The following is a 22,891-nucleotide window of genomic DNA, read 5'->3' as shown; positions in this document are numbered from 1 at the left end:
TGATAATCTCCCTCGATCTGGGGCTCCACGCAAGATCTCACCCCGTGGGGTCAAAATGATCACAAGAACGGTGAGCAAAAATTCCAGAACCACACGGGGGGACCTAGTGAATGACCTGCAGAGAGCTGGGACCAAAGTAACAAAGCCTACCATCAGTAACACACTACTCCGCCAGGGACTCAAATCCTGCATTGCCAGACGTGTCCCCCCTGCTTAAGCCAGTACATGTCCAGGCCCGTCTGAAGTTTGCTAGAGTGCATTTGGATGATCCAGAAGAGGATTGGGAGAATGTCATATGGTCAGATGAAACCAAAATATAACTTTTTGGTAAAAACTCAACTCATCGTGTTTGGAGGACAAAGAATGCTGAGTTGCATCCAAAGAACACCATACCTACTGTGAAGCATGGGGGTGGAAACTTCATGCTTTGGGGCTGTTTTTCTGCAAAGGGACCAGGACGACTGATCCGTGTAAAGGAAAGAATGAATGGGGCCATGTATCATGAGATTTTGAGTGAAAACCTCCTTCCATCAGCAAGGGCATTGAAGATGAAACGTGGCTGGGTCTTTTAGCATGACAATGATCCCAAACACACCTCCCGGGCAACGAAGGAGTGGCTTCGTAAGAAGCATTTCAAGGTCCTGGAGTGGCCTAGCCAGTCTCCAGATCTCAACCCCATAGAAAATCTTTGGAGGGAGTTGAAAGTCCGTGTTGCCCAGCGACAGCCCCAAAACATCACTGCTCTAGAGGAGATCTGCATGGAGGAATGGGCCAAAATACCAGCAACAGTGTGTGAAAACCTTGTGAAGACTTACAGAAAACGTTTGACCTGTGTCATTGCCAACAAGGGGTATATAACAAAGTATTGAGAAACTTTTGTTATTGACCAAATACTTATTTTCCACCATAATTTGCAAATAAATTCATAAAAAATCCTACAATGTGATTTTCTGGAAAAAAAAATCTCATTTTGTCTGTCATAGTTGACATGTACCTATGATGAAAATTACAGGCCTCTCTCATCTTTTTAAGTGGGAGAACTTGCACAATTGGTGTCTGACTAAATACTTTTTTTCCCCACTGTATATAGCTACATATCAGTATGTTTCATCATAGAAATAGATCCATTCTATTATGGTTGTCTTGGTAGCCTATTGGTTTTCATGGTTGTACATGGAACTGGACTTATTGGAAACATGTTCAAATTTGATTCACAGAAGTGTATTGTGCCATATCACAACATGCTGCTGAACTCATGAGCGGAATGGTTTTCCACGTTTGAAGCCTATATGCCTATTTATTTGGCAAGACAGCTTTTCATGGCTGCATCTCACTGTAGTAGGCTGGATCTCCATTCGCCTTTTATTTACTGTGTTTGTTTTCTGTTAATGTAACCAGCCTAAATATAGATTGTGTTATGCCTTTATCGATCTGATGTTTTGTTCTGTTCGCATTCATTCATTCGCATTCACAGTTGTGTCGGTATTCTAAGCCAAACTGCTGTTCAGTATTTTTGTTTGCATGCATGAATAACTAGTGTACTACTTTCAGCATTTAGTTTGCATTATTTTGGTAAGACAGCTGTGTGTAAGGCTGCAGTCACATAGGCTGTTTGTAATAGGCACGAAATCTGTAGCCTACCTGTCACTTCAAAAACACTCAATAATCTCAGAGTCTCGGCATTTGAACTTAATGTTTATTGTGGTATAGCGTGATTATATAAGCATTCAATATAATTCCAATGCAAGAAAAAATAGTGCCCTCTAGCTGATTTCAACTGCCCTCTTAGTCACTTTAACCTGGCGCCGGGTCTAGCCAGCGGGAGCAATATCCATACAGGTAGACTGGGAAAAAGGCACAACCAAGCGTGCAAGCTCCATACAGGGAAGATCAACAGACGCAAACTATGGACGGGGTGACAAACCTGACGACGACTTGCAGTGTGTTCCGAACAACAATGACAAAACATTTATAAAAAATAAGTCATTTTGGGGGAAATTATACCACCACCCAAAAGGGCACTTTGGAGACTGGAAGGGCAAAGGATCATGTGCTTTGTTCAAGTAGAGCCCTATCTGTGCACGTTCCTGCCCTAAACCCGCCTGCCCCAGGGATATAATGGTGCGGACTGCGGGTTATGAGTCAATTCGTGCATCACTAACACACAAACACACATCAAAGTGCCTTCACCACCTTTTTCCTCATAAAGCTTATGCTTATCACTACTATCAACGCATACATTTATATTTGATTTTATATATGTTTATATATATTTTATGAAGATATACTGTATCACCTGTCTGTCAAGATTATCAAATCCATAACCACTGGTGGGTTGTTATCTAGTCATAGTAAGATCATTATTGCTGCACTAACATAAGGAGAACACTGTCCCATATAGTCACTGATATATGGAATAAAGATAATGAATCGCTGATCTGACTCCTCCTCTACTATAATGTATCACTGACCTGAGTCCTCCTCAATTATAATTGAATCACTGATCTGACTCCTCCTCTACTATAATTGAATCACTGATTTGACTCCTCCTATACTATAATTGAATCACTGACCTGAGTCCTCCTCTACTATAATTGAATCACTGATCTGACTCCTCCTCTACTATAATTGAGTCCTCCTCTACTATAATTGAATCACTGGTTTGACTCCTCCTCTACTATAATTGAATCACTGGTTTGACTCCTCCTCTACTATAATTGAATCACTGATCTGAGTCCTCCTCTACTATAATTGAATCACTGATCTGACTCCTCCTCTACTATAATTGAATCACTGATCTGAGTCCTCCTCTACTATAATTGAATCACTGATCTGACTCCTCCTCTATTATAATTGAATCACTGATCTGACTCCTCCTCTACTATAATTGAATCACTGATCTGACTCTCCTCTACTATAATTGAATCACTGATCTGACTCCTCCTCTATTATAATTGAATCACTGATCTGACTCCTCCTCTACTATAATTTAATCACTGATCTGACTCCTCCTCTACTATAATTGTGACATTGAAGTAAACAAAGGAAACTGTTCTGGGACAGATTATGTAAATCCTTGATGAGATGTGCCAGACAACGAGATGTGTGTGTGTGTTGGGAAGGAGATGTGTGTGTTGGGAGGGAGGGAGATGTGTGTGTTGGGAAGGAGATGTGTGTGTGTGTTGGGAGGGAAATGTGTGTGTTGGGAAGGAAATGTGTGTGTGTGTGTATTGGGAGGGAGATGTGTGTGTGTTGGGAAGGAGATGTGTGTGTGTGTTGGGAGGGAGGGAGATGTGTGTGTGTGTGTGTGTGTGTGTGTGTGTGTTGGGAAGGAAATGTGTGTGTGTGTGTGTGTGTGTGTTGGGAAGGAGATGTGTGTGTGTGTTGGGAAGGAGATGTGTGTGTGTGTGTGTGTGTATTGGGAAGGAGATGTGTGTGTGTGTGTGTATTGGGAAGGAAATGTGTGTGTGTGTGTTGGGAGGGAAATGTGTGTGTGTGTGTGTGTGTGTGTGTGTTGGGAGGGAGATGTGTGTGTGTGTGTGTGTGTGTGTGTGTGTGTGTGTGTGTGTGGGAAGGAGATGTGTGTGTGTGTGTGTGTGTGTTGGGAGGGAAATGTGTGTGTGTGTGTGTGTGTGTGTGTTGGGAGGGAGATGTGTGTGTGTGTGTGTGTGTGTGTGTTGGGAAGGAAATGTGTGTGTGTTGAGAGGGAGATGTGTGTGTGTTGGGAAGGAAATGTGTGTGTGTTGATAGGGAGATGTGTGTGTGTTGGGAGGGAGATGTGTGTGTGTGTGTGTGTGTGTGTGTGTTGGGAAGGAGATGTGTGTGTTGGGAAGGAAATGTGTGTGTGTGTGTGTGTGTGTGTTTGGAGGGAGATATGTGTGTGTGTTGGGAAGGAGGGTTGTCCTCCTTCCCGTTCTTTTCTAACATGAGAATCACCAGAAGACAGACAAAGGAACGTCTTTATTCTCCTGGAATTCCACCGTGTCTATAAAGATACTGTATGCCAGACTTCATCGCATGAAAACACTACTGAATCAACTCCAGGTGAAAAATCTACAGTATTTACAATAGTTTCTAATTCTTTCCATGGTACCCTGGTCATCTCCTGCGTCTCTTTGTAATCTCTTCTGGTCAAACAGTGTAACTTCACAAGTGAAATCTAAGCAAGCCTAAATATCTTATAAGACGATTAAGGTAAAACTTCTTGAAATAAGCCTTAGGTTAAAATAAGCAAAATGATCTGCCAATGACGTTAGATAATTTACCTTAGTACGAAAAAAACTAGAAAACATTTTAAGTGAATTATCACTCAATATTAGATATTTAGGCTTCATAGATTTAACTTTTTTGTTCTGCCTGTAGGTGTTTTAGGGCCAGTTAGCAGGTGTTCTGCCTGTAGGTGTTTTAGGGCCAGTTAGAAGGTGTTCTGCCTATAGGTGTTATAGGGCCAGTTAGCAGGTGTTCTGCCTGTAGGTGTTTTAGGGCCAGTTAGCAGGTGTTCTGCCTATAGGTGTTTTAGAGCCAGTTAGAAGGTGTTCTGCCTGTAGGTCTTTTAGGGCCAGTTAGAAGGTGTTTTGCCTATAGGTGTTTTAGGGCCAGTTAGCAGGTGTTCTGCCCCTAGGTGTTTTAGGGCCAGTTAGCAGGTGTTCTGCCTGTAGGTGTTTTAGGGCCAGTTAGCAGGTGTTCTGGCTGTAGTTGTTTTAGGGCCAGTTAGCAGGTGTACTGCCTGTAGGTGTTTTAGGGCCAGTTAGAAGGTGTTCTGCCTATAGGTGTTTTAGGGCCAGTTAGAAGGTGTTCTGCCTATAGGTGTTTTAGGGCCAGTTAGAAGGTGTTTTGCCTATAGGTGTTTTAGGGCCAGTTAGCAGGTGTTCTGCCCCTAGGTGTTTTAGGGCCAGTTAGCAGGTGTTCTGCCTGTAGGTGTTTTAGGGCCAGTTAGCAGGTGTACTGCCTGTAGGTGTTTTAGGGCCAGTTAGAAGGTGTTCTGCCTATAGGTGTTTTAGGGCCAGTTAGCAGGTGTTCTGCCTGTAGGTGTTTTAGGGCCTGTTAGAAGGTGTTCTGCCTATAGGTGTTTTAGGGCCAGTTAGCAGGTGTTCTGCCTGTACGTGTTTTAGGGCCAGTTAGCAGGTGTTCTGCCTATAGATGTTTTAGGGCCAGTTAGCAGGTGTTCTGCCTGTAAGTGTTTTAGGGCCAGTTAGCAGGTGTTCTGCCTGTAGGTGTTTTAGGGACAGTTAGCAAGTGTTCTGCCTGTAGGTGTTTTAGGGCCAATTAGCAGGTGTTCTGCCTATAGGTGTTTTAGGGCCAGTTAGAAGGTGTTCTGCCTATAGGTGTTTTAGGGCCAGTTAGCAGGTGTTCTGCCTGTAGGTGTTTTAGGGCCAGTTAGCAGGTGTTCTGCCTGTAGGTGTTTTAGGGCCAGTTAGCAGGTGTTCTGCCTGTAGGTGTTTTAGGGCCAGTTAGCAGGTGTTCTGCCTGTAGGTGTTTTAGGGCCAGTTAGCAGGTGTTCTGCCTGTAGGTGTTTTAGGGCCAGTTAGCAGGTGTTCTGCCTGTAGGTGTTTTAGGGCCAGTTAGCAGGTGTTCTGCCTGTAGGTGTTTTAGGGCCAGTTAGAAGGTGTTCTGCCTATAGGTGTTTTAGGGCCAGTTAGCAGGTGTTCTGCCTGTAGGTGTTTTAGGGCCAGTTAGCAGGTGTTCTGCCTGTAGGTGTTTTAGGGCCAGTTAGCAGGTGTTCTGCCTGTAGGTGTTTTAGGGCCAGTTAGCAGGTGTTCTGCCTATAGGTGTTTTAGGGCCAGTTAGCAGGTGTTCTGCCTGTAGGTGTTTTAGGGCCAGTTAGCAGGTGTTCTGCCTGTCGGTGTTTTAGGGCCAGTTAGAAGGTGTTCTGCCTATAGGTGTTTTAGAGCCAGTTAGCAGGTGTTCTGCATGTAGGTGTTTTAGGGCCAGTTAGCAGGTGTTCTGCCTGTAGGTGTTTTAGGGCCAGTTAGCAGGTGTTCTGCCTGTAGGTGTTTTAGGGCCAGTAAGAAGGTGTTCTGCCTATAGGTGTTTTAGGGCCAGTTAGCAGGTGTTCTGCCTGTAGGTGTTTTAGGGCCAGTTAGCAGGTGTATTGCCTGTAGGTGTTTTAGGGCCAGTTAGCAGGTGTTCTGCCTGTAGGTGTTTTAGTGCCAGTTAGCAGGTGTTCTGCCTGTAGGTGTTTTAGGGCCAGTTAGCAGGTGTTCTGCCTGTAGGTGTTTTAGGGCCAGTTAGAAGGTGTTCTGCCTATAGGTGTTTTAGGGCCAGTTAGCAGGTGTTCTGCCTGTAGGTGTTTTAGGGCCAGTTAGCAGGTGTTCTGCCTGTAGGTGTTTTAGGGCCAGTTAGCAGGTGTTCTGCCTGTAGGTGTTTTAGGGCCAGTTTGCAGGTGTTCTGCCTGTAGGTGTTTTAGGGCCAGTTAGCAGGTGTTCTGCCTGTAGGTGTTTTAGGGCCAGTAAGAAGGTGTTCTGCCTATAGGTGTTTTAGGGCCAGTTAGCAGGTGTTCTGCCTGTAGGTGTTTTAGGGCCAGTTAGCAGGTGTATTGCCTGTAGGTGTTTTAGGGCCAGTTAGCAGGTGTTCTGCCTGTAGGTGTTTTAGTGCCAGTTAGCAGGTGTTCTGCCTGTAGGTGTTTTAGGGCCAGTTAGCAGGTGTTCTGCCTGTAGGTGTTTTAGGGCCAGTTAGCAGGTGTTCTGCCTGTAGGTGTTTTAGGGCCAGTTAGAAGGTGTTCTGCCTATAGGTGTTTTAGGGCCAGTTAGCAGGTGTTCTGCCTGTAGGTGTTTTAGGGCCAGTTAGCAGGTGTTCTGCCTCTAGGTGTTTTAGGGCCAGATAGAAGGTGTTCTGCTTATAGGTGTTTTAGGGCCAGTTAGCAGGTGTTCTGCCTGTAGGTGTTTTAGGGCCAGTTAGCAGGTGTTCTGCCTGTAGGTGTTTTAGGGCCAGTTAGCAGGTGTTTTGCCTGTAGGTGTTTTAGGGCCAGTTAGCAGGTGTTCTGCCTGTAGGTGTTTTAGGGCCAGTTAGAAGGTGTTCTGCCTGTAGGTGTTTTAGGGCCAGTTTGCAGGTTTTCTGCTTGTAGGTATTTTAGGGCCAGTTAGAAGGTGTTCTGCCTGTAAGTGTTTTAGGGCCAGTAAGAAGGTGTTCTGCCTATAGGTGTTTTAGGGCCAGTTAGCAGGTGTTCTGCCTGTAGGTGTTTTAGGGCCAGTTAGCAGGTGTTCTGCCTGTAGGTGTTTTAGTGCCAGTTAGCAGGTGTTCTGCCTGTAGGTGTTTTAGGGCCAGTTAGCAGGTGTTCTGCCTGTAGGTGTTTTAGGGCCAGTTAGAAAGTGTTCTGCCTATAGGTGTTTTAGGGCCAGTTAGCAGGTGTTCTGCCTGTAGGTGTTTTAGGGCCAGTTAGCAGGTGTTCTGCCTGTAGGTGTTTTAGGGCCAGTTAGAAGGTGTTCTGCCTATAGGTGTTTTAGGGCCAGTTAGCAGGTGTTCTGCCTGTAGGTGTTTTAGGGCCAGTTAGCAGGTGTTCTGCCTCTAGGTGTTTTAGGGCCAGTTAGAAGGTGTTCTGCTTATAGGTGTTTTAGGGCCAGTTAGCAGGTGTTCTGCCTGTAGGTGTTTTAGGGCCAGTTAGCAGGTGTTCTGCCTGTAGGTGTTTTAGGACCAGTTAGCAGGTGTTCTGCCTCTAGGTGTTTTAGGGCCAGATAGAAGGTGTTCTGCTTATAGGTGTTTTAGGGCCAGTTAGCAGGTGTTCTGCCTGTAGGTGTTTTAGGGCCAGTTAGCAGGTGTTCTGCCTGTGGGTGTTTTAGGGCCAGTTAGCAGGTGTTTTGCCTGTAGGTGTTTTAGGGCCAGTTAGCAGGTGTTCTGCCTGTAGGTGTTTTAGGGCCAGTTAGAAGGTGTTCTGCCTGTAGGTGTTTTAGGGCCAGTTTGCAGGTTTTCTGCTTGTAGGTATTTTAGGGCCAGTTAGAAGGTGTTCTGCCTGTAAGTGTTTTAGGGCCAGTAAGAAGGTGTTCTGCCTATAGGTGTTTTAGGGCCAGTTAGCAGGTGTTCTGCCTGTAGGTGTTTTAGGGCCAGTTAGCAGGTGTTCTGCCTGTAGGTGTTTTAGTGCCAGTTAGCAGGTGTTCTGCCTGTAGGTGTTTTAGGGCCAGTTAGCAGGTGTTCTGCCTGTAGGTGTTTTAGGGCCAGTTAGAAAGTGTTCTGCCTATAGGTGTTTTAGGGCCAGTTAGCAGGTGTTCTGCCTGTAGGTGTTTTAGGGCCAGTTAGCAGGTGTTCTGCCTGTAGGTGTTTTAGGGCCAGTTAGAAGGTGTTCTGCCTATAGGTGTTTTAGGGCCAGTTAGCAGGTGTTCTGCCTGTAGGTGTTTTAGGGCCAGTTAGCAGGTGTTCTGCCTCTAGGTGTTTTAGGGCCAGTTAGAAGGTGTTCTGCTTATAGGTGTTTTAGGGCCAGTTAGCAGGTGTTCTGCCTGTAGGTGTTTTAGGGCCAGTTAGCAGGTGTTCTGCCTGTAGGTGTTTTAGGACCAGTTAGCAGGTGTTCTGCCTGTAGGTGTTTTAGGGCCAGTTAGCAGGTGTTCTGCCTGTAGGTGTTTTAGGGCCAGTTAGAAGGTGTTCTGCCTGTAGGTGTTTTAGGGCCAGTTTGCAGGTTTTCTGCTTGTAGGTATTTTAGGGCCAGTTAGAAGGTGTTCTGCCTGTAGGTGTTTTAGGGCCAGTTAGCAGGTGTTCTACCTGTAGGTGTTTTAGGGCCAGTTAGCAGGTGTTCTGCCTATAGGTGTTTTAGGGCCAGTTAGCAGGTGTTCTGCCTGTAGGTGTTTTAGGGCCAGTTAGCAGGTGTTCTGCCTGTAGGTGTTTTAGGGCCAGTTAGCAGGTGTTCTGCCTGTAGGTGTTTTAGGGCCAGTTAGAAGGTGTTCTGCCTATAGGTGTTTTAGGGCCAGTTAGCAGGTGTTCTGCCTGTAGGTGTTTTAGGGCCAGTTAGCAGGTGTTCTGCCTGTAGGTGTTTTAGGGCCAGTTAGCAGGTGTTCTGCCTGTAGGTGTTTTAGGGCCAGTTAGCAGGTGTTCTGCCTATAGGTGTTTTAGGGCCAGTTAGCAGGTGTTCTGCCTGTAGGTGTTTTAGGGCCAGTTAGCAGGTGTTCTGCCTGTCGGTGTTTTAGGGCCAGTTAGAAGGTGTTCTGCCTATAGGTGTTTTAGAGCCAGTTAGCAGGTGTTCTGCATGTAGGTGTTTTAGGGCCAGTTAGCAGGTGTTCTGCCTGTAGGTGTTTTAGGGCCAGTTAGCAGGTGTTCTGCCTGTAGGTGTTTTAGGGCCAGTAAGAAGGTGTTCTGCCTATAGGTGTTTTAGGGCCAGTTAGCAGGTGTTCTGCCTGTAGGTGTTTTAGGGCCAGTTAGCAGGTGTATTGCCTGTAGGTGTTTTAGGGCCAGTTAGCAGGTGTTCTGCCTGTAGGTGTTTTAGTGCCAGTTAGCAGGTGTTCTGCCTGTAGGTGTTTTAGGGCCAGTTAGCAGGTGTTCTGCCTGTAGGTGTTTTAGGGCCAGTTAGAAGGTGTTCTGCCTATAGGTGTTTTAGGGCCAGTTAGCAGGTGTTCTGCCTGTAGGTGTTTTAGGGCCAGTTAGCAGGTGTTCTGCCTGTAGGTGTTTTAGGGCCAGTTAGCAGGTGTTCTGCCTGTAGGTGTTTTAGGGCCAGTTTGCAGGTGTTCTGCCTGTAGGTGTTTTAGGGCCAGTTAGCAGGTGTTCTGCCTGTAGGTGTTTTAGGGCCAGTAAGAAGGTGTTCTGCCTATAGGTGTTTTAGGGCCAGTTAGCAGGTGTTCTGCCTGTAGGTGTTTTAGGGCCAGTTAGCAGGTGTATTGCCTGTAGGTGTTTTAGGGCCAGTTAGCAGGTGTTCTGCCTGTAGGTGTTTTAGTGCCAGTTAGCAGGTGTTCTGCCTGTAGGTGTTTTAGGGCCAGTTAGCAGGTGTTCTGCCTGTAGGTGTTTTAGGGCCAGTTAGCAGGTGTTCTGCCTGTAGGTGTTTTAGGGCCAGTTAGAAGGTGTCCTGCCTATAGGTGTTTTAGGGCCAGTTAGCAGGTGTTCTGCCTGTAGGTGTTTTAGGGCCAGTTAGCAGGTGTTCTGCCTCTAGGTGTTTTAGGGCCAGATAGAAGGTGTTCTGCTTATAGGTGTTTTAGGGCCAGTTAGCAGGTGTTCTGCCTGTAGGTGTTTTAGGGCCAGTTAGCAGGTGTTCTGCCTGTAGGTGTTTTAGGGCCAGTTAGCAGGTGTTTTGCCTGTAGGTGTTTTAGGGCCAGTTAGCAGGTGTTCTGCCTGTAGGTGTTTTAGGGCCAGTTAGAAGGTGTTCTGCCTGTAGGTGTTTTAGGGCCAGTTTGCAGGTTTTCTGCTTGTAGGTATTTTAGGGCCAGTTAGAAGGTGTTCTGCCTGTAAGTGTTTTAGGGCCAGTAAGAATGTGTTCTGCCTATAGGTGTTTTAGGGCCAGTTAGCAGGTGTTCTGCCTGTAGGTGTTTTAGGGCCAGTTAGCAGGTGTTCTGCCTGTAGGTGTTTTAGTGCCAGTTAGCAGGTGTTCTGCCTGTAGGTGTTTTAGGGCCAGTTAGCAGGTGTTCTGCCTGTAGGTGTTTTAGTGCCAGTTAGAAAGTGTTCTGCCTATAGGTGTTTTAGGGCCAGTTAGCAGGTGTTCTGCCTGTAGGTGTTTTAGGGCCAGTTAGAAGGTGTTCTGCCTATAGGTGTTTTAGGGCCAGTTAGCAGGTGTTCTGCCTGTAGGTGTTTTAGGGCCAGTTAGCAGGTGTTCTGCCTGTAGGTGTTTTAGGGCCAGTTAGAAGGTGTTCTGCCTATAGGTGTTTTAGGGCCAGTTAGCAGGTGTTCTGCCTGTAGGTGTTTTAGGGCCAGTTAGCAGGTGTTCTGCCTCTAGGTGTTTTAGGGCCAGTTAGAAGGTGTTCTGCTTATAGGTGTTTTAGGGCCAGTTAGCAGGTGTTCTGCCTGTAGGTGTTTTAGGGCCAGTTAGCAGGTGTTCTGCCTGTAGGTGTTTTAGGACCAGTTAGCAGGTGTTCTGCCTGTAGGTGTTTTAGGGCCAGTTAGCAGGTGTTCTGCCTGTAGGTGTTTTAGGGCCAGTTAGAAGGTGTTCTGCCTGTAGGTGTTTTAGGGCCAGTTTGCAGGTTTTCTGCTTGTAGGTATTTTAGGGCCAGTTAGAAGGTGTTCTGCCTGTAGGTGTTTTAGGGCCAGTTAGCAGGTGTTCTACCTGTAGGTGTTTTAGGGCCAGTTAGCAGGTGTTCTGCCTATAGGTGTTTTAGGGCCAGTTAGCAGGTGTTCTGCCTGTAGGTGTTTTAGGGCCAGTTAGCAGGTGTTCTGCCTGTAGGTGTTTTAGGGCCAGTTAGCAGGTGTTCTGCCTGTAGGTGTTTTAGGGCCAGTTAGAAGGTGTTCTGCCTGTAGGTGTTTTAGGGCAAGTTAGAAGGTGTTCTGCCTGTTGGTGTTTTAGGGCCAGTTTGCAGGTGTTCTGCTTGTAGGTATTTTAGGGCCAGTTAGAAGGTGGTCTGCCTGTAGGTGTTTTAGGGCCAGTTAGCAGGTGTTCTGCCTGTAGGTGTTTTAGGGCCAGTTAGCAGGTGTTCTGCCTATAGGTGTTTTAGGGCCAGTTAGCAGGTGTTCTGCCTGTAGGTGTTTTAGGGCCAGTTAGCAGGTGTTCTGCCTGTAGGTGTTTTAGGGCCAGTTAGCAGGTGTTCTGCCTGTAGGTGTTTTAGGGCCAGTTAGCAGGTGTTCTGCCTATAGGTGTTTTAGGGCCAGTTAGCAGGTGTTCTGCCTGTAGGTGTTTTAGGGCCAGTTAGCAGGTGTTCTGCCTGTAGGTGTTTTAGGGCCAGTTAGCAGGTGTTCTGCCTGTAGGTTTTTAGGGCCAGTTAGCAGGTGTTCTGCCTGTAGGTGTTTTAGGGCCAGTTAGCAGGTGTTCTGCCTGTAGGTGTTTTAGGGCCAGTTAGAAGGTGTTCTGCCTGTAGGTGTTTTAGGGCCAGTTAGCAGGTGTTCTGCCTGTAGGTGTTTTAGGGCCAGTTAGCAGGTGTTCTGCCTGTAGGTGTTTTAGGGCCAGTTAGCAGGTGTTCTGCCTGTAGGTGTTTTAGGGCCAGTTAGCAGGTGTTCTGCCTATAGGTGTTTTAGGGCCAGTTAGCAGGTGTTCTGCCTGTAGGTGTTTTAGGGCCAGTTAGCAGGTGTTCTGCCTGTCGGTGTTTTAGGGCCAGTTAGAAGGTGTTCTGCCTATAGGTGTTTTAGAGCCAGTTAGCAGGTGTTCTGCATGTAGGTGTTTTAGGGCCAGTTAGCAGGTGTTCTGCCTGTAGGTGTTTTAGGGCCAGTTAGCAGGTGTTCTGCCTGTAGGTGTTTTAGGGCCAGTAAGAAGGTGTTCTGCCTATAGGTGTTTTAGGGCCAGTTAGCAGGTGTTCTGCCTGTAGGTGTTTTAGGGCCAGTTAGCAGGTGTATTGCCTTTAGGTGTTTTAGGGCCAGTTAGCAGGTGTTCTGCCTGTAGGTGTTTTAGTGCCAGTTAGCAGGTGTTCTGCCTGTAGGTGTTTTAGGGCCAGTTAGCAGGTGTTCTGCCTGTAGGTGTTTTAGGGCCAGTTAGAAGGTGTTCTGCCTATAGGTGTTTTAGGGCCAGTTAGCAGGTGTTCTGCCTGTAGGTGTTTTAGGGCCAGTTAGCAGGTGTTCTGCCTGTAGGTGTTTTAGGGCCAGTTAGCAGGTGTTCTGCCTGTAGGTGTTTTAGGGCCAGTTTGCAGGTGTTCTGCCTGTAGGTGTTTTAGGGCCAGTTAGCAGGTGTTCTGCCTGTAGGTGTTTTAGGGCCAGTAAGAAGGTGTTCTGCCTATAGGTGTTTTAGGGCCAGTTAGCAGGTGTTCTGCCTGTAGGTGTTTTAGGGCCAGTTAGCAGGTGTATTGCCTGTAGGTGTTTTAGGGCCAGTTAGCAGGTGTTCTGCCTGTAGGTGTTTTAGTGCCAGTTAGCAGGTGTTCTGCCTGTAGGTGTTTTAGGGCCAGTTAGCAGGTGTTCTGCCTGTAGGTGTTTTAGGGCCAGTTAGCAGGTGTTCTGCCTGTAGGTGTTTTAGGGCCAGTTAGAAGGTGTTCTGCCTATAGGTGTTTTAGGGCCAGTTAGCAGGTGTTCTGCCTGTAGGTGTTTTAGGGCCAGTTAGCAGGTGTTCTGCCTCTAGGTGTTTTAGGGCCAGATAGAAGGTGTTCTGCTTATAGGTGTTTTAGGGCCAGTTAGCAGGTGTTCTGCCTGTAGGTGTTTTAGGGCCAGTTAGCAGGTGTTCTGCCTGTAGGTGTTTTAGGGCCAGTTAGCAGGTGTTTTGCCTGTAGGTGTTTTAGGGCCAGTTAGCAGGTGTTCTGCCTGTAGGTGTTTTAGGGCCAGTTAGCAGGTGTTCTGCCTGTAGGTGTTTTAGGGCCAGTAAGAAGGTGTTCTGCCTATAGGTGTTTTAGGGCCAGTTAGCAGGTGTTCTGCCTGTAGGTGTTTTAGGGCCAGTTAGCAGGTGTATTGCCTGTAGGTGTTTTAGGGCCAGTTAGCAGGTGTTCTGCCTGTAGGTGTTTTAGTGCCAGTTAGCAGGTGTTCTGCCTGTAGGTGTTTTAGGGCCAGTTAGCAGGTGTTCTGCCTGTAGGTGTTTTAGGGCCAGTTAGAAGGTGTTCTGCCTATAGGTGTTTTAGGGCCAGTTAGCAGGTGTTCTGCCTGTAGGTGTTTTAGGGCCAGTTAGCAGGTGTTCTGCCTGTAGGTGTTTTAGGGCCAGTTAGCAGGTGTTCTGCCTGTAGGTGTTTTAGGGCCAGTTTGCAGGTGTTCTGCCTGTAGGTGATTTAGGGCCAGTTAGCAGGTGTTCTGCCTGTAGGTGTTTTAGGGCCAGTAAGAAGGTGTTCTGCCTATAGGTGTTTTAGGGCCAGTTAGAAGGTGTTCTGCCTGTAGGTGTTTTAGGGCCAGTTAGCAGGTGTATTGCCTGTAGGTGTTTTAGGGCCAGTTAGCAGGTGTTCTGCCTGTAGGTGTTTTAGTGCCAGTTAGCAGGTGTTCTGCCTGTAGGTGTTTTAGGGCCAGTTAGCAGGTGTTCTGCCTGTAGGTGTTTTAGGGCCAGTTAGCAGGTGTTCTGCCTGTAGGTGTTTTAGGGCCAGTTAGAAGGTGTTCTGCCTATAGGTGTTTTAGGGCCAGTTAGCAGGTGTTCTGCCTGTAGGTGTTTTAGGGCCAGTTAGCAGGTGTTCTGCCTCTAGGTGTTTTAGGGCCAGATAGAAGGTGTTCTGCTTATAGGTGTTTTAGGGCCAGTTAGCAGGTGTTCTGCCTGTAGGTGTTTTAGGGCCAGTTAGCAGGTGTTCTGCCTGTAGGTGTTTTAGGGCCAGTTAGCAGGTGTTTTGCCTGTAGGTGTTTTAGGGCCAGTTAGCAGGTGTTCTGCCTGTAGGTGTTTTAGGGCCAGTTAGAAGGTGTTCTGCCTGTAGGTGTTTTAGGGCCAGTTTGCAGGTTTTCTGCTTGTAGGTATTTTAGGGCCAGTTAGAAGGTGTTCTGCCTGTAAGTGTTTTAGGGCCAGTAAGAAGGTGTTCTGCCTATAGGTGTTTTAGGGCCAGTTAGCAGGTGTTCTGCCTGTAGGTGTTTTAGGGCCAGTTAGCAGGTGTACTGCCTGTAGGTGTTTTAGGGCCAGTTAGAAGGTGTTCTGCCTATAGGTGTTTTAGGGCCAGTTAGCAGGTGTTCTGCCTGTAGGTGTTTTAGGGCCTGTTAGAAGGTGTTCTGCCTATAGGTGTTTTAGGGCCAGTTAGCAGGTGTTCTGCCTGTACGTGTTTTAGGGCCAGTTAGCAGGTGTTCTGCCTATAGATGTTTTAGGGCCAGTTAGCAGGTGTTCTGCCTGTAAGTGTTTTAGGGCCAGTTAGCAGGTGTTCTGCCTGTAGGTGTTTTAGGGACAGTTAGCAAGTGTTCTGCCTGTAGGTGTTTTAGGGCCAATTAGCAGGTGTTCTGCCTATAGGTGTTTTAGGGCCAGTTAGAAGGTGTTCTGCCTATAGGTGTTTTAGGGCCAGTTAGCAGGTGTTCTGCCTGTAGGTGTTTTAGGGCCAGTTAGCAGGTGTTCTGCCTGTAGGTGTTTTAGGGCCAGTTAGCAGGTGTTCTGCCTGTAGGTGTTTTAGGGCCAGTTAGCAGGTGTTCTGCCTGTAGGTGTTTTAGGGCCAGTTAGCAGGTGTTCTGCCTGTAGGTTTTTTAGGGCCAGTTAGCAGGTGTTCTGCCTGTAGGTGTTTTAGGGCCAGTTAGCAGGTGTTCTGCCTGTAGGTGTTTTAGGGCCAGTTAGAAGGTGTTCTGCCTGTAGGTGTTTTAGGGCCAGTTAGCAGGTGTTCTGCCTGTAGGTGTTTTAGGGCCAGTTAGCAGGTGTTCTGCCTGTAGGTGTTTTAGGGCCAGTTAGCAGGTGTTCTGCCTGTAGGTGTTTTAGGGCCAGTTAGCAGGTGTTCTGCCTATAGGTGTTTTAGGGCCAGTTAGCAGGTGTTCTGCCTGTAGGTGTTTTAGGGCCAGTTAGCAGGTGTTCTGCCTGTAGGTGTTTTAGGGCCAGTTAGAAGGTGTTCTGCCTATAGGTGTTTTAGGGCCAGTTAGCAGGTGTTCTGCCTGTAGGTGTTTTAGGGCCAGTTAGCAGGTGTTCTGCCTCTAGGTGTTTTAGGGCCAGTTAGAAGGTGTTCTGCTTATAGGTGTTTTAGGGCCAGTTAGCAGGTGTTCTGCCTGTAGGTGTTTTAGGGCCAGTTAGCAGGTGTTCTGCCTGTAGGTGTTTTAGGGCCAGTTAGCAGGTGTTCTGCCTGTAGGTGTTTTAGGGCCAGTTAGCAGGTGTTCTGCCTGTAGGTGTTTTAGGGCCAGTTAGAAGGTGTTCTGCCTGTAGGTGTTTTAGGGCCAGTTTGCAGGTGTTCTGCCTCTAGGTGTTTTAGGGCCAGTTAGCAGGTGTTCTGCCTATAGGTGTTTTAGGGCCAGTTAGCAGGTGTTCTGCCTGTAGGTGTTTTAGGGCCAGTTAGCAGGTGTTCTGCCTGTAGGTGTTTTAGGGCCAGTTAGCAGGTGTTCTGCCTGTAGGTGTTTTAGGGCCAGTTAGAAGGTGTTCTGCCTGTAGGTGTTTTAGGGCCAGTTAGAAGGTGTTCTGCCTGTAGGTGTTTTAGGGCCAGTTTGCAGGTGTTCTGCTTGTAGGTATTTTAGGGCCAGTTAGAAGGTGGTCTGCCTGTAGGTGTTTTAGGGCCAGTTAGCAGGTGTTCTGCCTGTAGGTGTTTTAGGGCCAGTTAGCAGGTGTTCTGCCTATAGGTGTTTTAGGGCCAGTTAGCAGGTGTTCTGCCTGTAGGTGTTTTAGGGCCAGTTAGCAGGTGTTCTGCCTGTAGGTGTTTTAGGGCCAGTTAGCAGGTGTTCTGCCTGTAGGTGTTTTAGGGCCAGTTAGCAGGTGTTCTGCCTATAGGTGTTTTAGGGCCAGTTAGCAGGTGTTCTGCCTGTAGGTGTTTTAGGGCCAGTTAGCAGGTGTTCTGCCTGTAGGTGTTTTAGGGCCAGTTAGCAGGTGTTCTGCCTGTAGGTTTTTTAGGGCCAGTTAGCAGGTGTTCTGCCTGTAGGTGTTTTAGGGCCAGTTAGCAGGTGTTCTGCCTGTAGGTGTTTTAGGGCCAGTTAGAAGGTGTTCTGCCTGTAGGTGTTTTAGGGCCAGTTAGAAGGTGAGCGATATAGAGCATAGGAAAAGGAGATGGAATGTATGGGTTCAGAGTTGGCTGGAGTGGGACGGTGAGGGACAGTAGGGGAAGGAGAGAGAGAGAGGGAGAGAAAAGCTGCTCTGTAGAGGGGAGATGGTACAGATGATTATCTTATCTGCATGGCTGTGCCTCTGATTGGAGTGGGATGGAGAGTGAGATTTGAAGGCGCTCAGAGGAAGGCCCAGCTGCTGCCACGGTACGGCTGACGCTCCTTCTGTCAACTCAGCCATAACACAGACCTGCCCTGGCGCCATGCAGCACGCCTACGCACACACACACTGCCGCTGCAGTATGGGAAACTCCTCTGTAATAGAAGAGAAGCCCATGTGATTCTGGGACACTGACACACTGGCCCCTCAGATAGCCACTATGACACTGAATGAAAGATTGACTGATTGAGTCAATTACAGATATTCCCAGGGATTAAGATTAAATTAATTTTACGGTTGCTGACAAGCATGATTTAGCATTCTCATTTTTATCAAAAACCACAAGCCTTATTTTCTTACTAAGGATACGAAATACACCACCGGTCAAAAGTTTCAGAACACCTACTCATTACATTTATATTTTAGTCATTTAGCAGACGCTCTTATCCAGAGCGATTTACAGTTAGTGAGTGCATACATTTTTCATACTGGCCCCCCGTGGGAATCGAACCCACAACCCTGGCGTTGCAAGCGCCATGCTCTACCAACTGAGCTACAGGAGGCCTACGTTCAAGGGTTTTTCTTTGTTTTTACTATTTTCTACATTGTAGAATAAGACATCAAAACTATGAAATAACACATATGGAATCATGTAGTAACCAAAAAAGTGTTAAACAAATCAAAATATATTTTATATTTGAGATTCTTCAAATAGCCACCGTTTGCCATGATGACAGCTTTGCACACTCTTGGCATTCTCTCAACCAGCTTCATGAGGTAGCCACCTGGAATACATTTTAATTAACAGGTGTTCCTTTTTAAAAGTTAATTTGTGGAATTTATTTCCTTCTTAATGGGTTTAAGACAATCAGTTGTGTTGTGACAAGGTAGGGGGGGTATACAGAAGATAGCTCTATTTGGTAAAAGACCAAGTCCATATTATGGCAAGAACAGCTCAAATAAGCAAAGAGAAACGACAGTCCATCATTACTTTAAGACATGAAGGTCAGTCAATATGGAACATTTCAAGAACTTTGAACGTTTCTTCAAGTGCAGTCACAAAAACCATCAAGCGCTATGATGAAACTGGCTCTTATGAGGACCACTACAGGAATGGAAGACCCAGAGTTACCTCTACTGCAGAGGATAAGTTCATTAGAGTTACCAGCCTCAGAAATTGCAGCCCAAATAAATGCTTCACAGAGTTCAAGTAACAGACACATCTCAACATCAACTGTTCAGAGAAGACTGTGTGAATCAGGCCTTCATGGTCGAATTGCTGCAAAGAAACCACTACTAAAGGACAGCAATAATAAGAAGAGACTTGCTTGGGCCAAGAAACACGAGCAATGGGCATTAAACCGGTGAAATGTGTCCTTTGGTCTGGAGTCCAAATTGGAGATTTTTGGTTCCAAACGCTGTGTCTTTGTGAGACGCGGTGTGGGTGAACGGATGATCTCTGCATGTGTATTTCCCACCGTAAATCATGGAGGAGGAGGTGTTATGGTGTGGGGGTGCTTTGCTGGTGACACTGTCTATGATTTATTTAGAATTCAAGGCACACTTAACCAGCATGGCTACCACAGCATTCTGCAGCGATACGCCATCCCATTTGGTTTGGGCTTAGTGGGACTATCATTTGTTTTTCAACAGGACAATGACCCAACACACCTCCAGGATGTGTAAGGGCTATTTTACCAATAAGGAGAGTGATGGAGTGCTGTATCAGATGACCTGGCCTCCACAATCCCCCGACCTCAACCAAATTGAGATGGTTTGGGATGAGTCGGACCGCAGAGTGAAGGAAAAGCAGCCAACAAGTGCTCAGCATATGTGGGAACTCCTTCAAGACTGTTGGAAAAGCATTCCAGGTGAAGCTGGTTGAGAGAATGCCAAGAGTTTGCAAAGCTGTCATCAAGGCAAAGGGTGACTATTTGAAGAATCTCAAATATAAAATATATTTTGATTTGTTTAACACTTTTTTGGATACTACATGATTCCATATGTGTTATTTCATAGTTTTGATGTCTTCACTATTATTCTACAATGTAGAAAATAGTAAAAATAAAGACAAACCCTTGAATGAGTAGGTGTTCTAAACTTTTGACTGGTAGTGTATATCTATATATTTATCTGACAACAGAAGCAGGCTGCCTTTTAAAGTATGTAGCTGACATGACCTGGTCTCACCAACACCCCTACAACGGTTCAATTTGTTGCATTTGCACTGAGCTGCAGTGATTCTGATATGGGGTGAAATGAAACATTCAAGAGGAAAGTCCTCAGAGCTCAAATCCGTAGGTGGATACAGTACACACTACAGGGAATGATGGAAGAAATGGTATCCTGTGATATAATATATATATATAATCAGTGCTTTTGTTGAAGCTATTAGTCCTGCAGTGTGACGTTGACTTAACATACTGTACCGATTAACGTACATTTAACCATGTTAAGTCTCTGTACAGCTGAGAAAAAATGAGAAAGCCGTTCACTGCTCTGGCTAGTTTCACTGCTCTTTAATAAGCTTTACGTATCGGCCTCAAGGCCTTCATCAGAGCTTTTTCTCTGTCTCTGTACAGCTCAAAGGGGAGTTATTAGAATCCCAAACTTTCTACTCAGAATCATAGAGAAGAAAACTACCGACGCAAAATCACTGCTAAGTGTTCAGGCCAAAGGTGGTCCTGTGGAGTTTAATCTCCCATCAGCCGAGGACCCATGAGAAAGTCGCTGCTCCCCTGGGGCCGTATTCTCATGCTGAACCAAACTCCAAAATCCAGGCCCAGGCCCCCCCCCATAGGCCTTGAGAACAGCTCTTATCTAAGGGAAGCACACTGGAGGAATCACAGGCTTCCGATCCCCCCCAGCATGGAGCCACGTTTTGTTCACTGGGACTCTATAGTCGCTCTGCTGCCTCCCTTTTGAGCCCATGCCAAATGAACATTATCTCTGTTTTCTCACTTGGCTTGAAGAAATGTGGTGCTGACTGCATAATATTGTTGGGGATGTGTTGCTTCATTAGATTCACTACTGGCTAATATATCATATACTTTCAGTGTACTGGGAATGTTCGTCTCAAGGTTTAGGCTAACTCCTTAGTGTGTGCCTTAAGACGGACGCCGTTAAGCAACAGCCTTTCTCAAGTGTGTGTGTGCGTGTGTGTGTGTGTGTGTGTGTGAGGGAAGCAACCAAGGGAGTGTTTAGAGATGCAGGATGAAGTTGTTCTGGTTTGTTTTGGACCTGGGCCAGGGCTTCAAGAAGGAAAACAAGCTTGACACACGCACACACAGTTATATAATGTTGCACATCTAACGTGTGTGTTTTCCACAGGCTGCCCCAACAGTGCAGAGGCAGAGGAGGACAGACAGATGGACAGTTTGTATTTGAAGTCACTGGAGGGGTTCGTCACCGTGGTTACATCAGATGGCGACATGATCTTCCTCTCAGAAAACGTCAACAAGTTAATGGGCTTAACACAGGTGAGCAGAAACATTACATGATTGAAACATTATGTAATCACACATAATGGGGTTGTTTCTTATGTACAATACATCCAGTACTCTCTCCCTGGAGACAAGACAGGCAGACAGGCAGACAGCGCTGTAGCTGATGATGTCTCTCATAGCCGTCTGAAATGTCAGCCCTTTCAGAGGCTTGTTTGGCCCAAACACATTATCTACTATTGCTACGTAGGGCAGAAGGTCACCACCCCTCCCTCACTTCCCACACCATCAGCTTTGTCTGCTATATTTCTCACTGCTGGTCTTTCTGATAACCAGGAGCAACAGTCTTCATAACCTCTTTACTGTGACTGAATACAGGTGTTACTAGTCTCTTTGGTTTGGCTGAAGTGGTGTTACCACAATGTAACAAAGGGTTGTCACTGTCTGTGTTCTTGCTGATGTGACACCATATGTGTGTCTCTACAGGTGGAGACGACCGGACAAAGCATCTTTGACTTCACCCACCCCTGCGACCACGACGAGATTCGCGAGAACCTCAGTCTGAAAAGTGGTACTTATTCTCTCTGTTCATGTGAAAGTTAGGGTTAGGTTTAGAGTTAGGGTTAGAGTTAGGGTTAGGTTTAGAATTAGCGTTAGGGTTAGGGTTAGGTTTAAAGTTAGGTTTAGGGTTAGGGTTAGAGTTAGGGTTAGGGTGTAATAACTGTCTGCACATGACGTCTATAGTTTGCCAACAGAGAGGTAGAAAAGTGTGTGCTGAGACTAGGGACAGGGACTGATAAGAGAGGAGAATAAAATATTAAGGAGAAAGAGCCTCAGATCACCATGAGCAATGCCAAGTGTCGGCTGGAGTGGTGTAAAGCACGCCGCCATTGGACACTGGAGCAGTGGAAACGCGTTCTCTGGAGTGATTAGTCACACTTCACCATCTGGCAGTCCGATGGACGAATCTGGATTTGGCAGATGCCAGGAGAACGCTACATCCCCCAATGCATTGTGCCAACTGCAATGTTTGGTGGAAAAGGAATAATGGTCTGGGGCTGTTTTTCATGGTTCGGGCTAGGCCTCTTAGTTCCAGTGAAAGGAAATCTTAACGCTACAGAATACATTGACATTCTAGACGATTCTGTGCTTCCAACTTTGTGGCAACAGTTTGTGGAAGGCCCTTTCCTATTTCAGCATGACAATGCCCCTGTGCACAAAGCGAGGTCCATACAGAAATGGTTTGTCGAGATCTGTGTGGAAGAACTTGACTGGCCTGCACAGATCCCTTACCTCAACCACATAGAACATATTTGGGATGAATTGGATCACCGACTGCGAGCCAGGCCTAATCACCCAACATCAGTGATAATGACGTAATAACACTAAAATAATGGCTATAGAATGACATAATAACACTGAAATAATGGCTATAGAATGACATAATAACACTGAAATAATGGCTATAGAATGACATAATAACACTGAAATAATGGTTATAGAATGACATAATAACACTGAAATAATGGCTATAGAATGACATAATAACACTGAAATAATGGCTATAGAATGACATAATAACACTGCAATAATGGCTATAGAATGACATAATAACACTGAAATAATGGCTATAGAATGACATAATAACACTGCAATAATGGCTATAGAATGACATAATAACACTGAAATAATGGCTATAGAATGACATAATAACACTGAAATAATGGCTATAGAATGACGTAATAACACTGAAATAATGGCTATAGAATGACGTAATAACAGTAAAATAACAGCTATATAATGATGTAATAACACTAAAATAACAGCTAAATAATGACGTAATAACACTAAAATAACAGCTCCCTCGGCCATGGCTTGTGTGCTCTGCTAAGAGAAAGTTATGATGGTAGAAATAACACTCTGGACACATTGACTCCTCTAGTCTCCCCAGTGTTCTGCTGTTCTGTTTTTGTTGCTATTTGAATCCATTTCTCTCATTCCAGGGCGGGCCACCAAAGTGGTCAGACCAGGAGTCTAGTAGGCCTACTCCTCAGGCCCCTTCCTGGGACTGTTGATATAGGGGGGCATGGGGGACCAGAGGACGGTGGTAAGGTTGGTGGATGTGCGGGCGCTGCTGCTGTGTCCACACGTGCTGCCAGCCATGCCAGGCCTTTCCCTGCCTCCACCCCCGTCATGGCGCCCCCCTTTAACACTCCTTATCAGCTGTACCCATAAGGCGCTGCCTTGCTCCACGGCTAGCGGCCAGTGTCTGAGGAATGCCACCCAGGGCTGAACTCAGGGCTGAACTCTGACCTTGTGATGTAATGGCTTGGCTGCAGCTGTTGCGAATTTAGTATTTAGTATTTTATTAGGATCCCCATTAGCTTTTGCTGAAGCAGCAGCTACTCTTCCTGGGGTCCACACAAAACATGAAATACTACAGAACATTAATAGACCAGAACATCAGAAGGACAGAACTACATAAATGCTAAATAAGTATACACACTTTTACACATTTATGCCTTCATAATCATGGGATTCATAGATGCTACTGAATACAAGGAGGTGCGTAAAAAATAGTCTGAATGTGCTACAATGTAGTGATGATGTCACCACTAACAGCTTTACGATCAGCCCTTTTGGACTGAGTTGCTGCTCCAGATATGTCAGAAACATGGGGCAGAGTCTTCGTGTGTGCACGCACGTT

General features: G+C 46.3%; 1 protein-coding gene across 2 annotated transcripts in view; it reads left to right on the top strand.

Moving 5' to 3' along the window:
• The window catches only part of LOC121578272 (endothelial PAS domain-containing protein 1), a 130,651-nt gene that overhangs the window by 42,276 nt on the left and 65,484 nt on the right, over positions 1-22,891 (top strand). For both annotated transcript variants that reach the window (XM_041892530.2, XM_041892521.2), the window contains exons 3-4: positions 20,072-20,220; positions 20,671-20,755. In XM_041892530.2, the coding sequence (XP_041748464.1) occupies positions 20,072-20,220; positions 20,671-20,755 (234 nt within the window). The remainder of the gene's footprint in view (positions 1-20,071; positions 20,221-20,670; positions 20,756-22,891) is intronic.

Source organism: Coregonus clupeaformis, chromosome 1 (assembly GCF_020615455.1).
Source record: "Coregonus clupeaformis isolate EN_2021a chromosome 1, ASM2061545v1, whole genome shotgun sequence".
In the NCBI taxonomy this organism is placed as follows: Eukaryota; Metazoa; Chordata; class Actinopteri; order Salmoniformes; family Salmonidae; genus Coregonus; species Coregonus clupeaformis.
Note: the sequence above shows the minus strand (reverse complement) of the source record. Positions and strands in the feature narration are given on the sequence as shown.